The sequence below is a fragment of the Dermacentor silvarum genome, chromosome 1 (assembly GCF_013339745.2).
Source record: "Dermacentor silvarum isolate Dsil-2018 chromosome 1, BIME_Dsil_1.4, whole genome shotgun sequence".
Classification (NCBI taxonomy): Eukaryota; Metazoa; Arthropoda; class Arachnida; order Ixodida; family Ixodidae; genus Dermacentor; species Dermacentor silvarum.
Window position 1 is genome coordinate 158415310 of NC_051154.1, and position 18184 is coordinate 158433493.

An 18184-nucleotide genomic window follows, 5' to 3' on the forward strand; every position below is an offset into this window, starting at 1 on the left:
ACGAAGAGCATAAAAAAAAGAAAAAAAAGAGAGAGAGAGAAATTGGGGGGGGGGGGGGGGGGGCGCATCCGGCGTGCTAGCTTGCGTTCAAAATACGCGCGCCCGAAACCGAAACCGGAAGTGATTGGCGCCGACCGCTTGGCACGCTGCAGTCAATTGGGCCGCTGGGCCCTATGGGAGTGTCCCCTCTTGTTGAATTCCTTTCTCTATGAAGAACGTTTGATGCTGGAAAAGTCCCGCCTCTGCGCTCTTGTTTCCATCACTTTTGTCGGTGGCTGTGCGAGCCCAAAAATCGCAGAACTCGGGTCATTTAGTCGCCTGGCCAATAGCGGCCCCTAGGCAGGCAAGCCCGATGAAGTTCTGTGCCGTTGTGATACTTGTGCCACTCGTGTTGTGATTTCGCCTGTGGCGAAGAAGTTTGTGTTCTGTGGCAGAAGCAGCAGCTACTGAACAGACGCGCCTGCAAACAACGTGCGCATCGACATGTCTCTGAAAGATCGTTTAGCAGCAGTCACCGGAGGTGCAAGTGGCATTGGGAAAGCTATCTGCTTTGCACTCGCAAAAGAAGGCGCTGTTGTGGTTGTGGGCGATATTAATTTCTGCGGAGCACAGGAAACAGCTGCTGCGCTGCCAGGTGGGTTAAGACTGGTTCAAATGTTTGTCCATAGGTGTAAGTAAGTAGTACGTGCTGCTTTGCAGACGCTGCGTAGTTTGACTCAACGGTTTTAGCTTTTTTCTGATACGCGAATATGACGTACTTCGCTTAATAGTTCGCATATTAAAAAAAAAAAAAAGTGGTGCTATGAGGCAGTTTTCTTGTAACTCCTGTAGCGGTAGCGGAGTGTCAGCGGTCATCGGCTAGTGTTGCGTTCCTGAAATACTGGGCCCGTATTTTGTAGCGATGCCTTTCCGGTAATAATGCCTTCTCGCGCTTATCGCGCTTTGTCAGTGGTCGGAGCGACGGTCCGCTCGCGTTATCAACAGGATCAGCCGGCCGTGAGCGGTGGATGATAAGACTAGAGTAGAATAAGTCATAATGCCTCGCTACAAAATCGCGGCCGTGGCCAGGCAGTTACGGGCAAGGGATGGACCCACCACTCGTGCTACAGAGCATAGTCGCAGATTCGATACCCGCCCGCCTCTGCATTCCAGTGGGTGCGGATTGCAAAACAGTTCATTGGTAGTGAGTCACTGAACTTAGGACCACGGTGGTACTCTGGACAATCTGATCTATTTGAGCGTGAGCACGAGATATGGTGATTATGACCTGGGTAGTCAAGAAAAGGAGCCAAAATGAAGTCGGAAGTAGCCGAAAATAGCCAATTTGCATATTTTCGCGTCAATTTGTGGCCACTATTAGCAGGCTGTGATAAATAATGATGTGCAAATTCTCATCTTTGATAAATCAAAGATGATAATGATGTGAATGAATAATGATGTGCATTCTCATCTTTGATAAATCAAAGATGAGAATGCACATCATTATTGCAAACAAATTCCGTCACATTGTTAGTATACTTAAAAACTAGGTATATATATATTTTTTTCAAGAGCATAGCACGCACGTCGAAGCTTGACATTTTACAGTGTACTATCTGACGTGTTACTCCTTTCAACCGCAGCCTGAATTTATAAACATTGCTGGGAAAAAGAAACGCTCATATTCGGCACTTCAATGATACGGACAGTCATTGAGCACATTCAATTAATGGCGGTGATAAGGAGCTTTCGGGGCGCCCTGCTCTTTGTGCTTCCATTAGTGTCTAGGTTGATGGCAGTCAACCTACTAAGTGCCGACAAATAATTTGGCAGCTGTCGTGCCGTTTGCTTCAGGAAATCGAAGCAGCGCTCTCGGACACTCCTTGCTGGAGAGGATGAAGACCAACACCAGAGGACACACTCTCCGAACATCGGACAGAGTCGTTGTAAATACAATAAGTCGAACAAGTTCCTGAAAGCTTGGAGTCTTCAAGCATTTATTATAATCACTTATTTGCCATGGGCGCTCTCCGACTTCTCTCTTCTTCCCTTCCTTGACAGTCTTGGTATACCGCTTCACCTGCTTCCGCTCCTGACCATGGAACCTTATATCCTCCCTGCCGTCTGTCATCGTCCTTCGGCAATTGTACAGAATAATGTTCCGAAGCTTGTTTCTTGCCTCTCAGTCCTTCGTGATTATGATGATAAAAATGATTTTATTAAGGGATGGCGGGGGGGGGGGGGGGGGCGTATTCAAAGCAGTCCTAGGAGCTGTGCGTCCTTGGCGAAACCGAAGAGCAATCCAGAATGACCCTGTCGGAATCCACTGATCCGGTCACCAGCTTAATCCACTCCTTATAGGATGACACTTGCACTGCCCTCAGGTGGTGGTCCCGGTGTTCAGCATGGTGCTGGCACTCCCATAAACAGGTGGGCTGCAGATGGTCGCGTGGCCACGTCACAGTCTGGGCACCTGTGTGGCTCCCGGGGTGCTCCTTTGTCCACAGAGGCTGTTGAGGGGCGGGGTTCCTGCAACGGAAGAGAGTCATAATAAACCATTTTCAGGATTCGTTGTTGCCTTGCAGTTTTGGTAACAGGATACATGCCAGAGAATAGGGTCCTCGAGTCAAGGCCTTTTTCACCAAAATCATATCTCCAGGAGTTATATCCGGTATCTTGGACCGATGCTGCTCGTCAAAGTTCCTTTTGTAAAGGGTTTATTAGAGTTCGGAGCAGCGCAGCGGCGACAGTCAAAACGAGACACGGCTTTCAAGCAAGAGCGCCGTTGCCGAGCAAAAGCGCTGGACCCACTAGCGTCTGGGCCCACTAGAGCCGGACCCACTAGCGTCTCTCTTTGCTACAATTACGGGAGTGATAAGGGAGCCCTCCGGCGACCTAACAGCACGTCAGGATGACAGGATCATAGTATGGTTTGAGGCGGTCGACATGGACAATGTCTGGTCCACGACTGCGCTGGTCCGAAGATGGTTCAACTGGTTCAATGCAAAATTCACGGGAGATGCGCGTTCGACGACTCGGTAAGGGCCTTCATACTTCAGGAGTAGTTTCGATGAGAGGCCAGGGGCAGTGAACAGGACAGAGAGCCACACAAGTGTGCCAGGAAGCAAGGTGACCGCGGAAGTGGAGTCGCCGCGAGTGCTCGTCCGAGGTCGCAGCATTGTTCAGCATGCCTTGCTGTGGCAGAAATAGGCGAGCCCTCGGATGCATCCAGCTGGTAAGGTAAAATTGTGTCAATGGTATGTGACGGATGCCAACCGTACAGTAAGAAAAAGGGCGAAAAGCCACTGGGGTGCTCTGAGTAGCGGTGTTGTACGCGTAGGTGACGAAGGGCAGAATGGCGTCCCAGTTCGTGTGGTCGGAGGCGATGTACATTAAAAGCATGTCGCCGAGCGTGCGGTTGAAGCGTTCTGTGAGGCCACTGGTTTGGCGGTGGTACACCATAGTTGTGCGATGAATAGCGTGGCACTCTTTAAGAATGGCCTCAACCACTTCCGACAGGAAGACACGTCCGCGATCACTGAGCAATTCCTGGTGTGGACCATGCCGTAGGATGAATCGGCGAAGCAGGAATGAGGCAGCATCGCGCGCTGTAGCTGCTGGGAGAGCGGCGGTTTCGCCGTATCTAGTGAGGTGATCGACTGCTACAATGGCCCAGCGATTACCAGTCGACGTCAAGGGAAGTGGCCCATACAAATGAATTCCAACACGCCCGAACGGCCGGGTAGGGCAGAGTAGAGGCTGCAGACCAGCTAGCGAGAGCTGGGGTGAAGATTTCTGGTGCTGGCAGTCGGGGCAGGAGCGAACGAACTGTTGAACGTACTTGTACATTCCTCGCCAGTAGTAGCGCTGTTGAAGGCGCTGGTAAATTTTGAAAACTCCCGAGTGTGCGCACTGTGAATCGGCGTGAAAGGATGCGCAGAAAGCATAGTAGTACCTCCGTTGTTGCCCTGCAAGCAATAGCTTTTCCCAGAGAGCAACCTTGTCTATAATCGCTAGTTCCTTATCTGCTGCAAGCCACACAGATCTTCCAAAAGCTGCGAAATAAAGGCTGCATCCTAGACCTGCAGTATAGGAAGAGTTGTGATGTGAAACAGCCGCTTTCAGCGTGCACTTTCAGCCGCCCTTGAAGTCTGGGTAGAGTGCCAAAAACGTCTTCAAGTTGCGTGCAACTCTCTCTGCAAGGGAATTTGCTTCTGGGTGGTACAGGGCAGGGAAATGTAATTCGACGTCGCATTGCAGGGTCCAAGCATGAAGCTTGTCACTACGAAAGGTTGGACCATTGCCAGCTACCACAATTTTTACATTCTTAAATATATCTCTTTCAGGAAGCAAAATGACATAGTTTGCGTCTTCTTTGCCTGGCTTAGCAGCCACAAATCTGGTGCATTCATGTATTGCCACCAAAAATGCTTTCCTTTGTACTCCTTTACATGTGTCTACTCTTGAGAAACATTCGCAGCGGCCAGTCTCATTGATTATTTCATTTATGTGGGGCATTGGAAAAGGGAAGAGTTCCGTTTGCTTGGTAATTAATCGATAGTCTGTGCATAAGCAAAGTGATCCATCTTCCTTGGGTACGGCGGTGATTGGTGAATCAAATGATGAGGTTGATGGTCTAGTGATACCAGAATCAAGCATTCCTTGAACCTCTTGCTTTACCTAGATAGCACTTTTTCTCTTGACTCAGGCTATACAACTTTTTCCTCACAACAGACACATCTCGCAACTCAAATGAACTTCTGTAGCAGCTGTAGGTGGTGAATATGTGCCTACACATACGAGTTCCGGAAACTTGAATACATCTTCAGAACATGCAATGGTTCTTGTTTTCTCGAAAGTAGTTGCAGTTCTACTCTGTTCATCTGTAGTGATCACGTTATTCCACTACGATATGTTAGCTTACTGTGCAATTTCCTCTACACCGGTTTGTCTATCACCTGCCCTGTAGTCGGAAAGGCAGTTCCGACTGCAGATGGGTCTGAGAGAGTGACATTTTAGTGAGTATAGAAGTTCATCTATGGTAGAAGGCAACCTGCTTTGGACTCCCGAAATTCGTTTCTTATTCCGAGCACTACAAGTGGCACCACTGACAATTCAGAAAGCATGGCTTCCGGCATTTGCAACAGCCAGCACTTTTCAAAAAAGTAATTCAAGAGGCTCTCATCTTTCTGGTTATAAGCGATCGCCTTGTCCCATATGTCAAGTGGATTTCCTTGAAAAGCACACAAAAAGCTCTCCCTCCATACTTTCTGCGGCTGCTGTTAGTGCTCTGTGATGCAAAGGTCGGACCATTTTTTAGCTTAAAATAAGAACAGCGTGAGATACAGGGACAAACGAAGAATGTGTGTTTCTTTGTCCCTGTCTCTCACGCTGTCTTTATTTTAAACATGAACTACCAACATGCCCAAGTCTCTACCCTTCATTTTTTAGCATTTCCACCTAGGTACTTCTGCACGTGAAATGCACAATCGATATCAGTGCATCAGTTATTGTGCTTGCAAGCGTACTCGTATAAGTCAAGCCTCCACCTAGGTACTTCTGCACGTGAAATGCACAATCGATATCAGTGCATCAGTTATTGTGCTTGCAAGCGTACTCGTATAAGTCAAGCCATGTAGTGACGCTAGAGAAAGCATCGTCAAATGGTCCTGGTTCCACTGGTAATTGAACTCTTGTAGCTCGCAAGAGCATTTCCAGGCTACACGTACGCTTGGGGGGCCATGATCTTCACTGTTCTGCAGTGAAGACACTCGGGAGTGCCTGCTGGTGAGATTGGTTGCGGACTTCAAAAATTTTTTTCTTGACTCAAACAAAATTTACTCTAAGATTTCTAGATCACAAGCTGAAAGGTTGATGTTATAATGAGCTAGCTCACATATTTTTATCTGGAGGGCCTTAATGCTTCATTTAGGTCTTCTGGGGATGCGCGACTCTCGCTCATCCCCTGATGTTGTTTTCTCCGCATAGCTCGCGTCTCCTGTAGTCCGGCTTCTCTGCGTGGCTAAGTGCCGGAGGTGGTCGTAGTGGTTGCGGCGAATTGCGAGAGATGGCGCGAGTGTCGCGATGCTAACACCACCGAACGGCGGGGTGCCTTGGGAGGAAAAGTTCGAAAGTGCTTCCTCTTTGGCTTGGGTTCGGCGACCAACACGCATGAACGCTTCGCGCATGCGCCGGCCCGCTTCGCGGGACCATCTCGCGAGGCTAAGAGCAGGACACCGGTATGGACGAACACGGATCGTTCGAACACGCCACCGTTCGTGTGACCGTACACGTGAACGACTAGGCGATGGTGTCACAGTATGGGGCGGACATATTCGCTCGCTATCGGGTCGCGGTGAGTCGGACTTCTTTGATTTGTCGCGCGCCTATGTGAATGTACTATTGGTAGTAATTCGGCTAGTGTGCATTAGTGTATGAAAGGTGCAATAAATGCCCTTTTGATTGTTTGCACTACTGTGTTGTCATTCCTTTGTCCCAAGAGCATGTGTGAGACCCCACAGTCTGAACATCGTCAAAAAAATTTGGAAGTAATTTTTTGAAAAAGTACTTTATTTCATAGTCGAAAATTATTTTTAGCATTAACTATAGCAACAGGAAAAAATAGTAAAGAAAATGTTGTGGCTGAAACCTTAACAATGTTTATGCACGAATTTCTGAAAATGCACAATTTTTTGCTTTTTAACTGAGCCAAATAAACATAGAAAGTTAATAAATGTGTTCACCTATGATATCACATGAAAGAACCATGCCAGTAGATGATTCTAAAATAAAGTTTGTCATTGTACCTAGTTTGACAATTGATTTTAAAAAATGTACCGCAACCAACTTTGGCTTCGCAGAAACTTCAAAGAGTGCTTACATCAGCAAAAAATATTTAACAAGAAAAATACTTTGGTGAAACCTTATTCACACAATTACCAACAAGCCCAATTTTTTCCAAGAGGATCGTCGATGGTCACTTTTGTGGTCTGGGGCGTTTGACGTGGAAGGACCCTTCTGCTCCTGACCATGGAACCTTATATGATTGAGCAGAAGTGTCAGTAGGTCATAGGACAGGAACGCGATATCAGAAAACATAGGTTAACATAGGTTTGTTGTGTGCTTGTAAATGACACATGTAGAGTGCCTAGAACTGTATATTCTATGCAAAATAATGTAGGTGCTTGTTCATTTTTTTTGTGCGTTCCGTAAAAATTGGCTATAATGTTTCCCAAGATATAAGTCAAAAGTAGCCAAAAAATAGCCAGGGAGCCAACCTCAAATTTTTTGTGCGCTCCCAAAAAGTAGCCAATTCGGCGAAAAACAGTCACAAACAGCAAAACTTATGATGTGGCTGCTATCAGCGCAGTCTAACGGTGGCGCCAAAACGTTTTGCGCATGCTCAGTGCTCAAGTATAAAGGAATTGTACTGTGTACGCATGATGTCACCTCATTGCACATGTCTACTACACTGTGTTGTCATGCCCGGATAAAAAAGCATTTACATCTGGAGTATGTATATAAAGTCATACGAAAGCAGATCTTCTTCCTAAGATCTTCTCTTCCGTGAAAGGCCTGTCATCTTAAGTGCCCTAAAGCTGTTCGAAGGGCAATCCTCTCATCTTCCTATGTTGGGCAGTCACACAGGAGATGTTTGATCGTTTCTTCAACACCACATGTGCTACAATCGGCACTGTCCACCATTCCAAACACACTTTGAACTTCTGTTAGTGTTACTGGCGCCACAATGGAGCATTGTCCGATGCGCTCGCAAAACAATGAGGCGTGTGACATGATGGTTACATGCCAGAGGCACACTTGTCTTCTTGTTCTTCTTATTGCACGTGACATTGGCATTCTGCAGGCTAGTTCTTATCCTCACAATGCTTTTCTTGTCAGTAAAGGAGTGCAGGTCTTTTACTAACATTTTAAAGAGGCCTTGTCTTATATTGAGTTGGCCTCCTTTTATTTTGAGTTGGGCTCTCTCGGGGGTGTAGGTATCTGTCTGTATTAGTTTGAAGAAGGGGCTCTCAGCTTGAAGATCTGTGGCAAGTGCTCCTAGCTTTTCTATGAAATGTTTGTGAACGACTTTTGTGCCCACACCATTTCGACCAGGCTGTCACCACACATTGGTCCTAAAAACACGTTCTTTTGCCACATTCATGAGGACTGGAACACTCATCTTTAACTTGAATAAAAATTCTTCACTTCAGGAGTCTTGAATGTTACCTTTTGCGGTAACTCCTATTACTACTATTAAATCAATGCAAAAGCCACCAGGTCTTTTCCACCACAGCTGTTCATCTTGCATGTCTCTAAGTGAAAGTCTACAAGCCAACAGATTCGCTAGGCATTGTATTCCAAGGATAGGATGCCGGTGCAATGGCCCAGTTGTTGCGTGTATTTTGGCTGCTCTATCAGAAACGAACTACTTCAACTTGTCTGTGGGGCTTTGAATTCAAAGCATTAGAGCTGAGTCCATCTAAGTGTTCTTCCACTGTTTAGCGTGGAGACGCTAGAGCCTCCTGCAAGAACTTTAAGGCTCTAGAAGCCAGAAGTGCAGCTACCCATTCCAAGTGCAGTAAAGTGGCCCATCTCATTGGAAGGACTCTGCACATTAAAAGCAGGTGCTGAACATCAATGTTACTATTTTGGTTCTCAAATTACAGACAAGCCATGGCACTGAAGACATTAGAGCTTGTATCTGCGAATATCTTAAACTGGCAGTTCACAGGATTGTCTAATACCTAGTTCAGCTCGTATCTGATGAGTGAATACACATGACAACCATTCAATTCCTTGCACCAAGCCTCCCACCTCTGGCAAAGTGCTTCAGGCATAACTTCTTCACCCTCAGTTTTTTGCTCTCACAGCCCTTGAAGGAGGACTTTCGTACTGACGAGGGAATAGGACATCCATCCTTACGAGTAAAAAAAGAAACCATGCAGTCGTCTGAAGGATACATCTAAAAGTGTTGTTTTTCTGTTGTAAAAAACTAGCATCGATTCCATGTTAAGGTGAGGTGTGTCCGCAGCTGTGTCCCATTGCACACTAAGTAACTTTGTAAGAACTGTGACGGGGCAAATCCCAAGCCATCAGCATTGTGCACCACCTTAGCTTGTCTTTGGTAGTCAATTCTTTAAGCTTCATGCCTGCTTTACTGAAGATGAGTTTAGCTTCTTTGTAGTTATGGAAAGCTTCCTTCAAAGGAGAAACTCAATTGATGAGACTTTCAATGTAGAAATTCTTGGTGAGCTGTGTTGTGATTGTTTGCAGTGTGGCATTGTGCTTGAAATGGTATTGCAATGTCACATTCAAGAGAAATGAATTTGTCGTGCTTCCAAGTGGCATGCACATCATTCTGTATGCCACTATTAGTGGCATAAATTCACCTGACATTGGTACGTGGTCTAACCATGAAAACTGCAAGGTTCTGCAGTCCTGCTCTTGAATGCTGATTTAAAGTCCAATTTTGTGGAGGCTTAAATTTACAAGCATTTTCACCATGTTATAGACCTTAGAGCCTTTCTCTAGGTAGTCATTCAGGAATGCTGCTTCACGCGTGGTGTATGAGGCTTTTATCAAAGACTACATTCTTCTATGTGTGCAACTAACCACACATCTGTAACCAAATCATTGAAATGGTCATGATTTGTTCTCAGTTGCATCCCTTAGTGCCTTTTTCATCAACAACATCTTGCAGACAATGATGTCAGCAGTTTGAAAACATTTTATTGACACAGGTGGGCATGGTCAAACCTTGTAATAGCACGAAAATCTAAAACAAAAACTTTATACACGAATCTGGATAATATTGGCTACAAATATGAACACAAGGAGGAATTAGGAAAATTATACAAGCAGCATTAACCAGGAGAGTGCGGCGATCTCATCATTTACTCTAAAAGCCCTGCCGAGCTTTGCCTATAGGGAAGTAGAGTAATACGGGTGTCACACGGCGCACTTTTGATCGCGATCAAGCCCGATCCGGATCGAATTTCTCGGTCGTGATTGGCTCCTTTGTGCAAGCTGCGCAAGGGAGCCAATTGCATCGAGAATTTCAATCCGGATTGGACTTTATCGACTGGCAACACTCACAGGTAGGGTGGCCAGTATCTGCAGTATCTGCCGTGCTTATTTAAACGACCTTCTACTCTCTATAGGGGCAAAACTGGGAGGCGGTGATTGCGTTAGCCAGTTTCGCGCCTAACAAAAAGGTAGAAGTGGGGGTTGCGTTGTATGCCGCGGACAGTGTGATGGTCGCTGCAGTGGCCTAAAAATTCCACATGCCCAAAACTTGCTGTCAAGGTGTCTTGGATCTGCCACTGAGTAGATATTAACAAAGGACTGGGATGAGACTGTTCACTACTTTTTTATAATCTATATATGAAAAACGGGAGAGGAGTTAGAGAGCAGTAAAACGGCTCAATCTTTTGCATAAACAGAATGGGGCATTGTTAGGGCCATGGCTACCAGGCTTAAAGTATGCAGATGATGTTCTCTTATTAGCAGACAGCCACAAAGATACTCAGTAGATTACTGTCTTTGGACATGGGGATGATTAGCTGGGATTCACATATATTGTAAGATAACTGAGCCTCATTGTTTTCATTGGCAACACTGATCAGGGTGTCTCATGCAGGATCACTAACTTCCAATAGTAAACTAATACAAATACCTTGGTACGTGGATCAACGAGGGCACAATTTATGTGAGAGTCAATGAAGAGGCACTTAAAACAAAAGGCAAGAGAAATGCAGCTGTAATGAAGCACAAAGCATTATAGAGGCATAACAGGTATATGAAGTAGTGAGAGGCCTGTGGAAAGATGTAATGGTACTAGGGCTTACATTCAGAAACTAAATGCTATGTTTAACATCAGATATACAGTCAGCTAGGGCTGGAACTAAGCCAAGGAGCAGTAGAGTGAGAATAAAGGCAGGGAGGTTTACTAAGCTGCACGACAGAAGAGGAAAAGAGGAGAGGGAAAGAGATGAGAGACGTAACCATGCAAAGCTACCTCGGAGGCCCAGAGACTGCAGGAAGCAAACTAGTGCACTATAGTTGCCTTGGCAGATTAGCATCAGGTGCTCAAGGAAATACGACAAATTAAGTGGTACGAGGCAACATGAGATCGCCACTATTTTAATTGAGGGAAGCGCTAAGTAAAATATTTTTAAAGGAAAGACTTAAGTATAAGGATGACAGCACATGGGCATCAAAAGTTTTATGTATTTGTACAGATAAAATGTAGATTCCAAATGGCAAAAAAAGCTAGAAAATTGGCCATGGAGTTACATGCCACAGTGTGGACAGTGAGGCAAAAAGATTAAAGTTTGACAGAGTTTGGTGATTAAAGTTTGGTAGAGAAAGAACACGTAAATTTTTTGCGTGTTCTTTCTCTACCTGAAGATAAAAAGAGACTGTTGCGAGGATTTCCTGTATCCCTTGAAAAAGGTTGGTCCACTGAACGAAACTGTTGGGTAAATAAACCAGAGATAACCATGGAGTTGTGATTCTTACTTTTATAAATACACTGGGTCCAATGAAAAGTCCAGTTTATATATATATATATATATATATATATATATATATATATATATATATATATATATATATATATATATATTGTATATATATTCCGCCTATAGCCTATTAACCTAATAAGTTCTCATAGGGAGGGAGAACCAACAGTCTATTCGCTTGTTGACAATCAATAGCCCAGTCAAATAATACATTGTGATTTCTAGTTAGACCCATTGGGACCCATAGGCCCTAATTGGTCCAACAAATGTTTGACTCTCAATTTGAGAAGCTTAGACTCTTATGCATGAAAACACAATGGCTGTTCACTTTAATGACTTACCCAATCATTTCAAAATGTGCAATCTCTTACATGCTATATATATATGTAAGCAAAATTTGGGTTACCAAGTAGTGCCAGTGGTTCCAGACAAATGGGTAATGTTTTATGACAGCATTTTAACTTTGAATATCTCACTGCTACCCTTCTCCGATTATACCAAACTGCAAAGATCCCTTATTTGAGGACTCAAATTATAAATATGATATTATTATTATTATTATTATTATTATTATTATTATTATTATTATTATTATTATTATTATTATTATTAACTATTTTATTGTTTCACGGCATTACTCATCCAGTAACTTCCAATTGGAACTTATTGGGACCAATTCTCTTTTTCAGCCCCATCAAAAGTAATTGGCATTTAGTTACAATTTCAATACAAATTCTAAAACAAATGTGCACGACCTCAGTCTGCTACTGCAACGTACAGGGCCAGAAAGCTTTATCTGTAATGGTTCTAATTGATGATGGGCCTAATACATATTTTTATTAGTCTATTGGTAAAAACTACCACACCTGTACAGACACTAATACAAATCACCTATAGACTAATATTGTCATGCGGCAGTCTAATCATGACATTGACCAGAGCAAGGCTTTGATAATTGCCAAAGAAACTGAATTTCATGGCAATAGTATTTTGAGTCCCTGGCTATCCTGACTACAAGAAAAATGCTGAACACAATGATCGCAGTCTTCCACCTGCATACACAGGACGCCTAGATCGGATACTAAAATATATTTAGCTCGCTGTTTCGAGCAGTTTGTTTTGTGAGCAAAACTTCTGTGTGGAAGCCAAAGCATCTAAGATTTATTAACTGCATCTTTTTGGTTGGAATCCTCCTTTTTTTGACACACGATCTTATGACGATTCTTTCATCCTTTTTATTTAATTATTACCTTCTCACTATAGAATGCTTGTAATTAATGAAGTAATTATCATTCTACATCAGTGCATTTGTTTCCCTCCCGATTAAACGCTGCTAGCTAAAAGCACACAACAATGCATGCATAAATACACTCCTGCCTCCACAGCACTGAAGGGAATTAATGTGATAAGCACTGCATTTAAACACTATGAAGAAAGTCACTGTTGTGCTTCTACTAAAACTAAGGTCTTAGAAGTATCGATCTCTTTGTACAGTATTCCTTCTAATTCACTTCCTTTACCCTGTAAATGTGCTCATGACATAGTGATGGAATTTTTCACCCAGGGAAGATTGGAAAATGGGCAAATACATGCTGATTAAAAACCAGAAAGTCTGAACACTTGTGTTGTTCCTGCCTTGTGCTGGAGTGAATTGTTGACAGACTCATATCTGCGTTGGGGTGTGGAACATTTGCAGGTGTGGGCCACCCTCACCAGGCAGTCAAGGTAGATGTTTCGAGTGGGGAGAGCATTGCAACGTTCTTTGCGGCCATCACAAAAATGTGCACGCTGCCGCTCAGTGTTGCAGTAAGTTGTGCAGGTATCCTCAAACGGGCCCCCTTAGTGGACATGTCCGAGGAATTCTTCGATGAAATCATGAACGTAAACTTTAAGGTGAGCATTTTTGAAGCATTCTTGATTACTTTCCCTTGGCAATGACTCGTATGCGCATAGTGGAATGCGACGAACACCAGGTATTCTCTAGAAACATGCTGCAAACTATGCTGGGACCACGGTGTAAGAAATATACTTCAAGTGTTGACACTTCGCTCAACGGCGCGACCAGATCGTGTTCGATGTAGCCACGCCCCATCGGCCCCTGAGCTGCAGCGCCCCCCCGTGCAGCTGCGGCCGGCGGCCGTGACGGTGTAGCTGTGGCACATGCGCCAGCCACAGCTGCATGGGGGGGTGCTGCGGCTCAGGGGCCGATGGGGCGTGGCTACAGCGAACACGATCTGTCCGGGCTCTCTGCTGCGTGGGTGGCGAGTGTCAACACCTATATTTCTTACACCGTGTAAGAAATAGAACACACGAAATGTTAGAAATAGCAAAAGCAAGCACAAACTTTCAAATAGTGCATTCCACAGTTTGACCCTAGAATGATTATCAGTGTTTTTTTGGCATTTACTATCTCGAATTGTGGTACTTTAGCTGCTTACTACAATGCATGCATGGTGGAAAGAAAAAGACTAGAAGGGAGCATTGTGTGCTCCCTTCTTGTGTGAAGGGACATTGTGTGAAGGGAGCCTCGTCATAAAATAATATAAAGGAAGGCCAATAGGAAATTGCCCCACACCATGTGATAGGCAAGCAGTAATTTCTAGCTACCTCACGCTTCGCAGAAAGTATGGCAGAAAGTAGAGTGGAAAGTTGGTGGCACTGGCGATTGTAACCTGGGCATCACTAAATGCCACCTCAAACAAAACGATGCCTTGAAAGATCCGGCCTTCATGCACAGGCTTATTTCCCAAGAGTCAATGCGTTGATGGGCCTTGAAGAGGAAGGAGAAAAAAGGGGCAGTGTCAAAGGAGGTTGCCTTGCTGAGGCTAGCTACCTGACATCATTCTCTCTTATAGTCTTTTTCCTCACTCAATAAATGCATGCATGTGTGTGCTTCATTCAGAAGCATGCACCAGAATTATCGATAAGGGCAAGGACAATTGACCGATAAAAAATTATTGACGTACATGTAATGAAAATTTTCGCCAGTATGTAGAGTTACTGTCAGGGTGTCGAACCAAACCTGAACTGAAAACCATATTCAAACCAATATTCTTGGAACATGTTGAACCCAAACCGAACCATAACTAAAAGAAATGATAATAGTTACCAGTTTGGGGATGAAATGGTTCAAGCATTTAGGGCAGTACAATTAGTCAAGAAATTGCTATTCTACAAAGTAGCACACTCCCACTAAAGTATTGTTATGACTCGCAGAATGCATCATATTTGAGAACGGGGACAGGTGCTAAAGTTACACCGGTAATTATGGCCACCTCGGTAGAGTTGCTTGAAGTTTTGAGCTGGACCATGCCAGCTCAGCTCCATGGCTGAAACATTGTTTGAGGGAAATAGAATAACAAGGCACGGGGACAAGACGAATGGAAGGAAGAGACACAGTGGTAGGTGGAGTCGCTGCCTGTCCTTGCTTCTACATTACTCCCTGCAGGCTTATCAACTTGCTGTTATCAGAAAACAATTATCTATTTGCACTTCGAAAGTACCCTATTTACTTGATTGTAACACGACCACGATTGTAACACGAGGGGTGACTTTTCATTGCGTCCACCAAGAAAAAATAAAACTGCAAAAGTAATGCGAGGGGTGACTTTTTGTTGCGTCCAGCAAAAAAAAAAAAAAAAAAAGCAAGGAAACTGCTTAAGTAACTCGAGACCACCGGATGCATGGAAAAGTCGCAGTTTCGCCCGAAAGGCGAAGCATCAATTGCGATAGCAAACTAGTACAGAGCTATACGGAGTAAGGACAGTAGTTTTATCGGATGTATAAACTTGGACACATCCACTTACTAACTGAATTAAGAAGCATGGTGTCAGCGCGCACAAGCAAACATGAATAAACCACGCTCGATGACCGCGTACAAGCACTGTCAAAACGCTGGCATGAGCAAGCGCGCCAGCAGCAGCGAGCGAAGATTCGTGCGGTCTATCGTTCAACGGAAACTGAGCGACGAAAGCACAGCACGTACAAACGTAACAGCCGTGTGGAGATCGCTTTCACGATACGGTGCGCCCGACAGCCCGCAGCCACGCAAAGTACAAGTACGCAGCATGGTGGCAGAGTAGAAGCCGCGCCCCCTCCCTCCCACGCTGCCTTCTGGCTTTCCTCCTTTCACGTGGGAAATTGAGTTGCCAGTTGCCCTTGCGCCCGGTCGCAACATACACATTTGGTGCCGCAGTTGCCTCCGCTCCCTCCCTCCCATCCCTCCACGACCTTTCGCACGACGGAAGACTTCACGTTTGCTCTCCGCTGTGTGTTCGCTCTCCGTGAAAGCGCACGCGTCCATCGCGCGCTTTCACTCGCACATTTTACTTGCACATTTCACTCGTTGATTAGAATTGGGTGCATCATTGCACTTTTTAGACAACTTGAATTTCGGTATTCGATTGTAACGTGAGGATCGACTTCAGGTAGCAAAAATCTGAAAAAAAACTCGCGTTACAATCGAGTAAATACGGTACTATAATCTACCGATCTAAGTTCATTAAAGGGATACTAAAGGTGAACCTTGAATCACTCAATGCAGAAAATATCACAATTGGAAAGGCCATGCGATTCTTCCACAATCCAATTTGCTCATGATTAACAAGGCGCTTTATGTGTAATCAAACTCTACACCCGCAAGATTAGTGGTTGTGCTCTGCCAGGCACTATTGCATGCTTTGAGTCAGAGGCATGCAGAGCAATGATACCACACTTCTTACCAAACTGCATTTACTTCTGCATTCTGAAATACGTCACTATAAATTTTTTGATCAGTTATTGACATTTTTCTAGTTACAAATGGGACATTATATGTTATCGGATCTAGTACCACTTTCACAGTGGCAAAGCCAATCCTTTTATGTCTATTTTTTGCTTATGAAAACTTTGATCTTGGGAAAAGTTACCATGGACCTCTCGGTCATAATTTTAGCTTCACTTATCTGCATATGGTAGACCTGTAATATTTATTTTTATTTAAAACCCTATGCCTGTGTCATAGCATTCATTTGCATCAACTGGGAGCGACATTTGCATTGCACACATGCAGGGCATGTTCCTCTTCTGTCGTGGTGCTGTGCGAGCCATGCAGGCAGCGCAGGTGTCCAACGGTGTTTTGGTGACTGTGGCAAGCAACTGGGCGCACAGTGGGTCACCCTGTTACAGTGCATATGCGGCCTCAAAGGCAGCCACAGTAGCCTTCACCAAGTCATTAGCACTTGAGCTGGCGGCAGATGGCATTCGCTGCAACTGTGTGCTACCCAGCTACACAGACACGCCCATGACAGCATCCAACAGCCTCCAGGAAAAAGCACGTGATGCAGCTAAGTCTGCACTGGGTCGTGCTGCACGTCCTGATGAAGTGGCTGATGTGGTCGTGTTCCTGTGTGGACCCCGAAGTTCCTATGTCAATGGAAGTGCTATTGACATCAATGGCGGAGCTGTTGTTTGATCATTTAACTACTGCTAGTATTCCTATTATATGCTTTTATAACTATTTGTGTTGGTAAACTTATGCACCAACTTGTCGCTAACATTTAAATGCATGTCTGGGGAGGTGAGCCTCTTAGCACCGGATCTTGACAGGGGCCCATTCTGTACGGGCCCTGTACTGCTACGTGTTTCAGATCCATATTTTGGACAGTTGAGAAATTGAAAACAAGAAGTGATGACACCACCAGACTGAACCAACCATCCTCACATGTAAAGATGGTGACTCACTTTGTATAACTGTATTCTCTTATAATTCTGCTGTTGTCATTTTCTTTTGTTCTTCCTATATTGTGGTTTGCTAGCAAATTTCAAGCTCTGATGTCTCAGCCAATTTTTTCAAATAAGCATTCTCATTATACTCTCTGCAGTACATGTGCAACTGTTGCAGTGACCAGGAGCCATATTCTTGGTCAATCCTGTTTGGGGATACTTTCACTTAACCATTGTGTAATGTTAAAAACAACATCTCATTAGAGCAACGGGCATCCTGCCCGCTGGCTTATCTAATAAATGAGCACTGAAAGTGATAACCATGGAAGTGATCAACCAAGAATATGGTCCCATAGTAGAGCTGCACCTCCCAATAGTGCATTTCAAGGTGCACTTTTGGGGGGTGCTTTCATTGTCAAGCAACGTTGGAGTCGAATCAAGGTATACAAAGTGGAGAGGATGCTCTGTTGCCCATTTGCTTATGGCTGCTGTGACATTGCAGCCGTTGCTGGCTCCTTACTGCAGGGGTCTCAGACATGAAGGTCACGAAGACCTTCAGTGTGGCCTGTGTTGACTCATTTGAGATTTTGCATCTTCCACCATTACACTAGTTGAAGCCTTTATCAATACCATCCTTCTCAGAACATCACAGGGCAGCATGCTATGTGCTATGTATGTGGCACGAGGCTTGAGCTTGAGACACTTCTAAGACCTCTGTATGTGTCGTGGAGGATCAGTTTCGGTTTCACTTCTGCTTAAGCCAGCACTTTAGTCTGGCCATCTTGTGTAACTACGTCACTGTGACATCACCCTTCTGTACATAATAAAGATTGTGTGGCTGGCCAAGAGTCGCACCACAAACCTTGGAAGCCTCTCGTTTGTTCCTCTCGCCCAGCACCTTGGGGCTTCTCTTTGTTCAGGTAGTCGACTGCCCATCACCTCACCATGCCAGACCTGTTTGCATCAATGAGAATGAT

At 44.7% G+C, this 18184-nt stretch overlaps 1 protein-coding gene across 1 annotated transcript; it reads left to right on the top strand.

The window, feature by feature from the left end:
• Nucleotides 1-259: 259 nt before the first annotated feature.
• Nucleotides 260-18071, top strand: LOC119436286 ((3R)-3-hydroxyacyl-CoA dehydrogenase-like). Its single transcript, XM_037703087.2, has 3 exons — nt 260-634; nt 13201-13397; nt 16555-18071. The coding sequence occupies exons 1-3, from the start codon at nt 484-486 to the stop codon at nt 16954-16956; spliced, it is 750 nt and encodes a 249-aa protein (XP_037559015.1). The 5' UTR covers nt 260-483; the 3' UTR covers nt 16957-18071.
• Nucleotides 18072-18184: the final 113 nt, after the last annotated feature.

Bases quoted from the DNA above. Each gene is read 5' to 3' on its own strand.
- LOC119436286 (XM_037703087.2), top strand. From the start codon at position 484: ATGTCTCTGAAAGATCGTTTAGCAGCAGTCACCGGAGGTGCAAGTGGC. The intron at 635-13,200 runs GTGGGTTAAGAC...GAACATTTGCAG, and splicing joins AACAGCTGCTGCGCTGCCAG to GTGTGGGCCACCCTCACCAG. The intron at 13,398-16,554 runs GTGAGCATTTTT...GCACACATGCAG, and splicing joins TCATGAACGTAAACTTTAAG to GGCATGTTCCTCTTCTGTCG.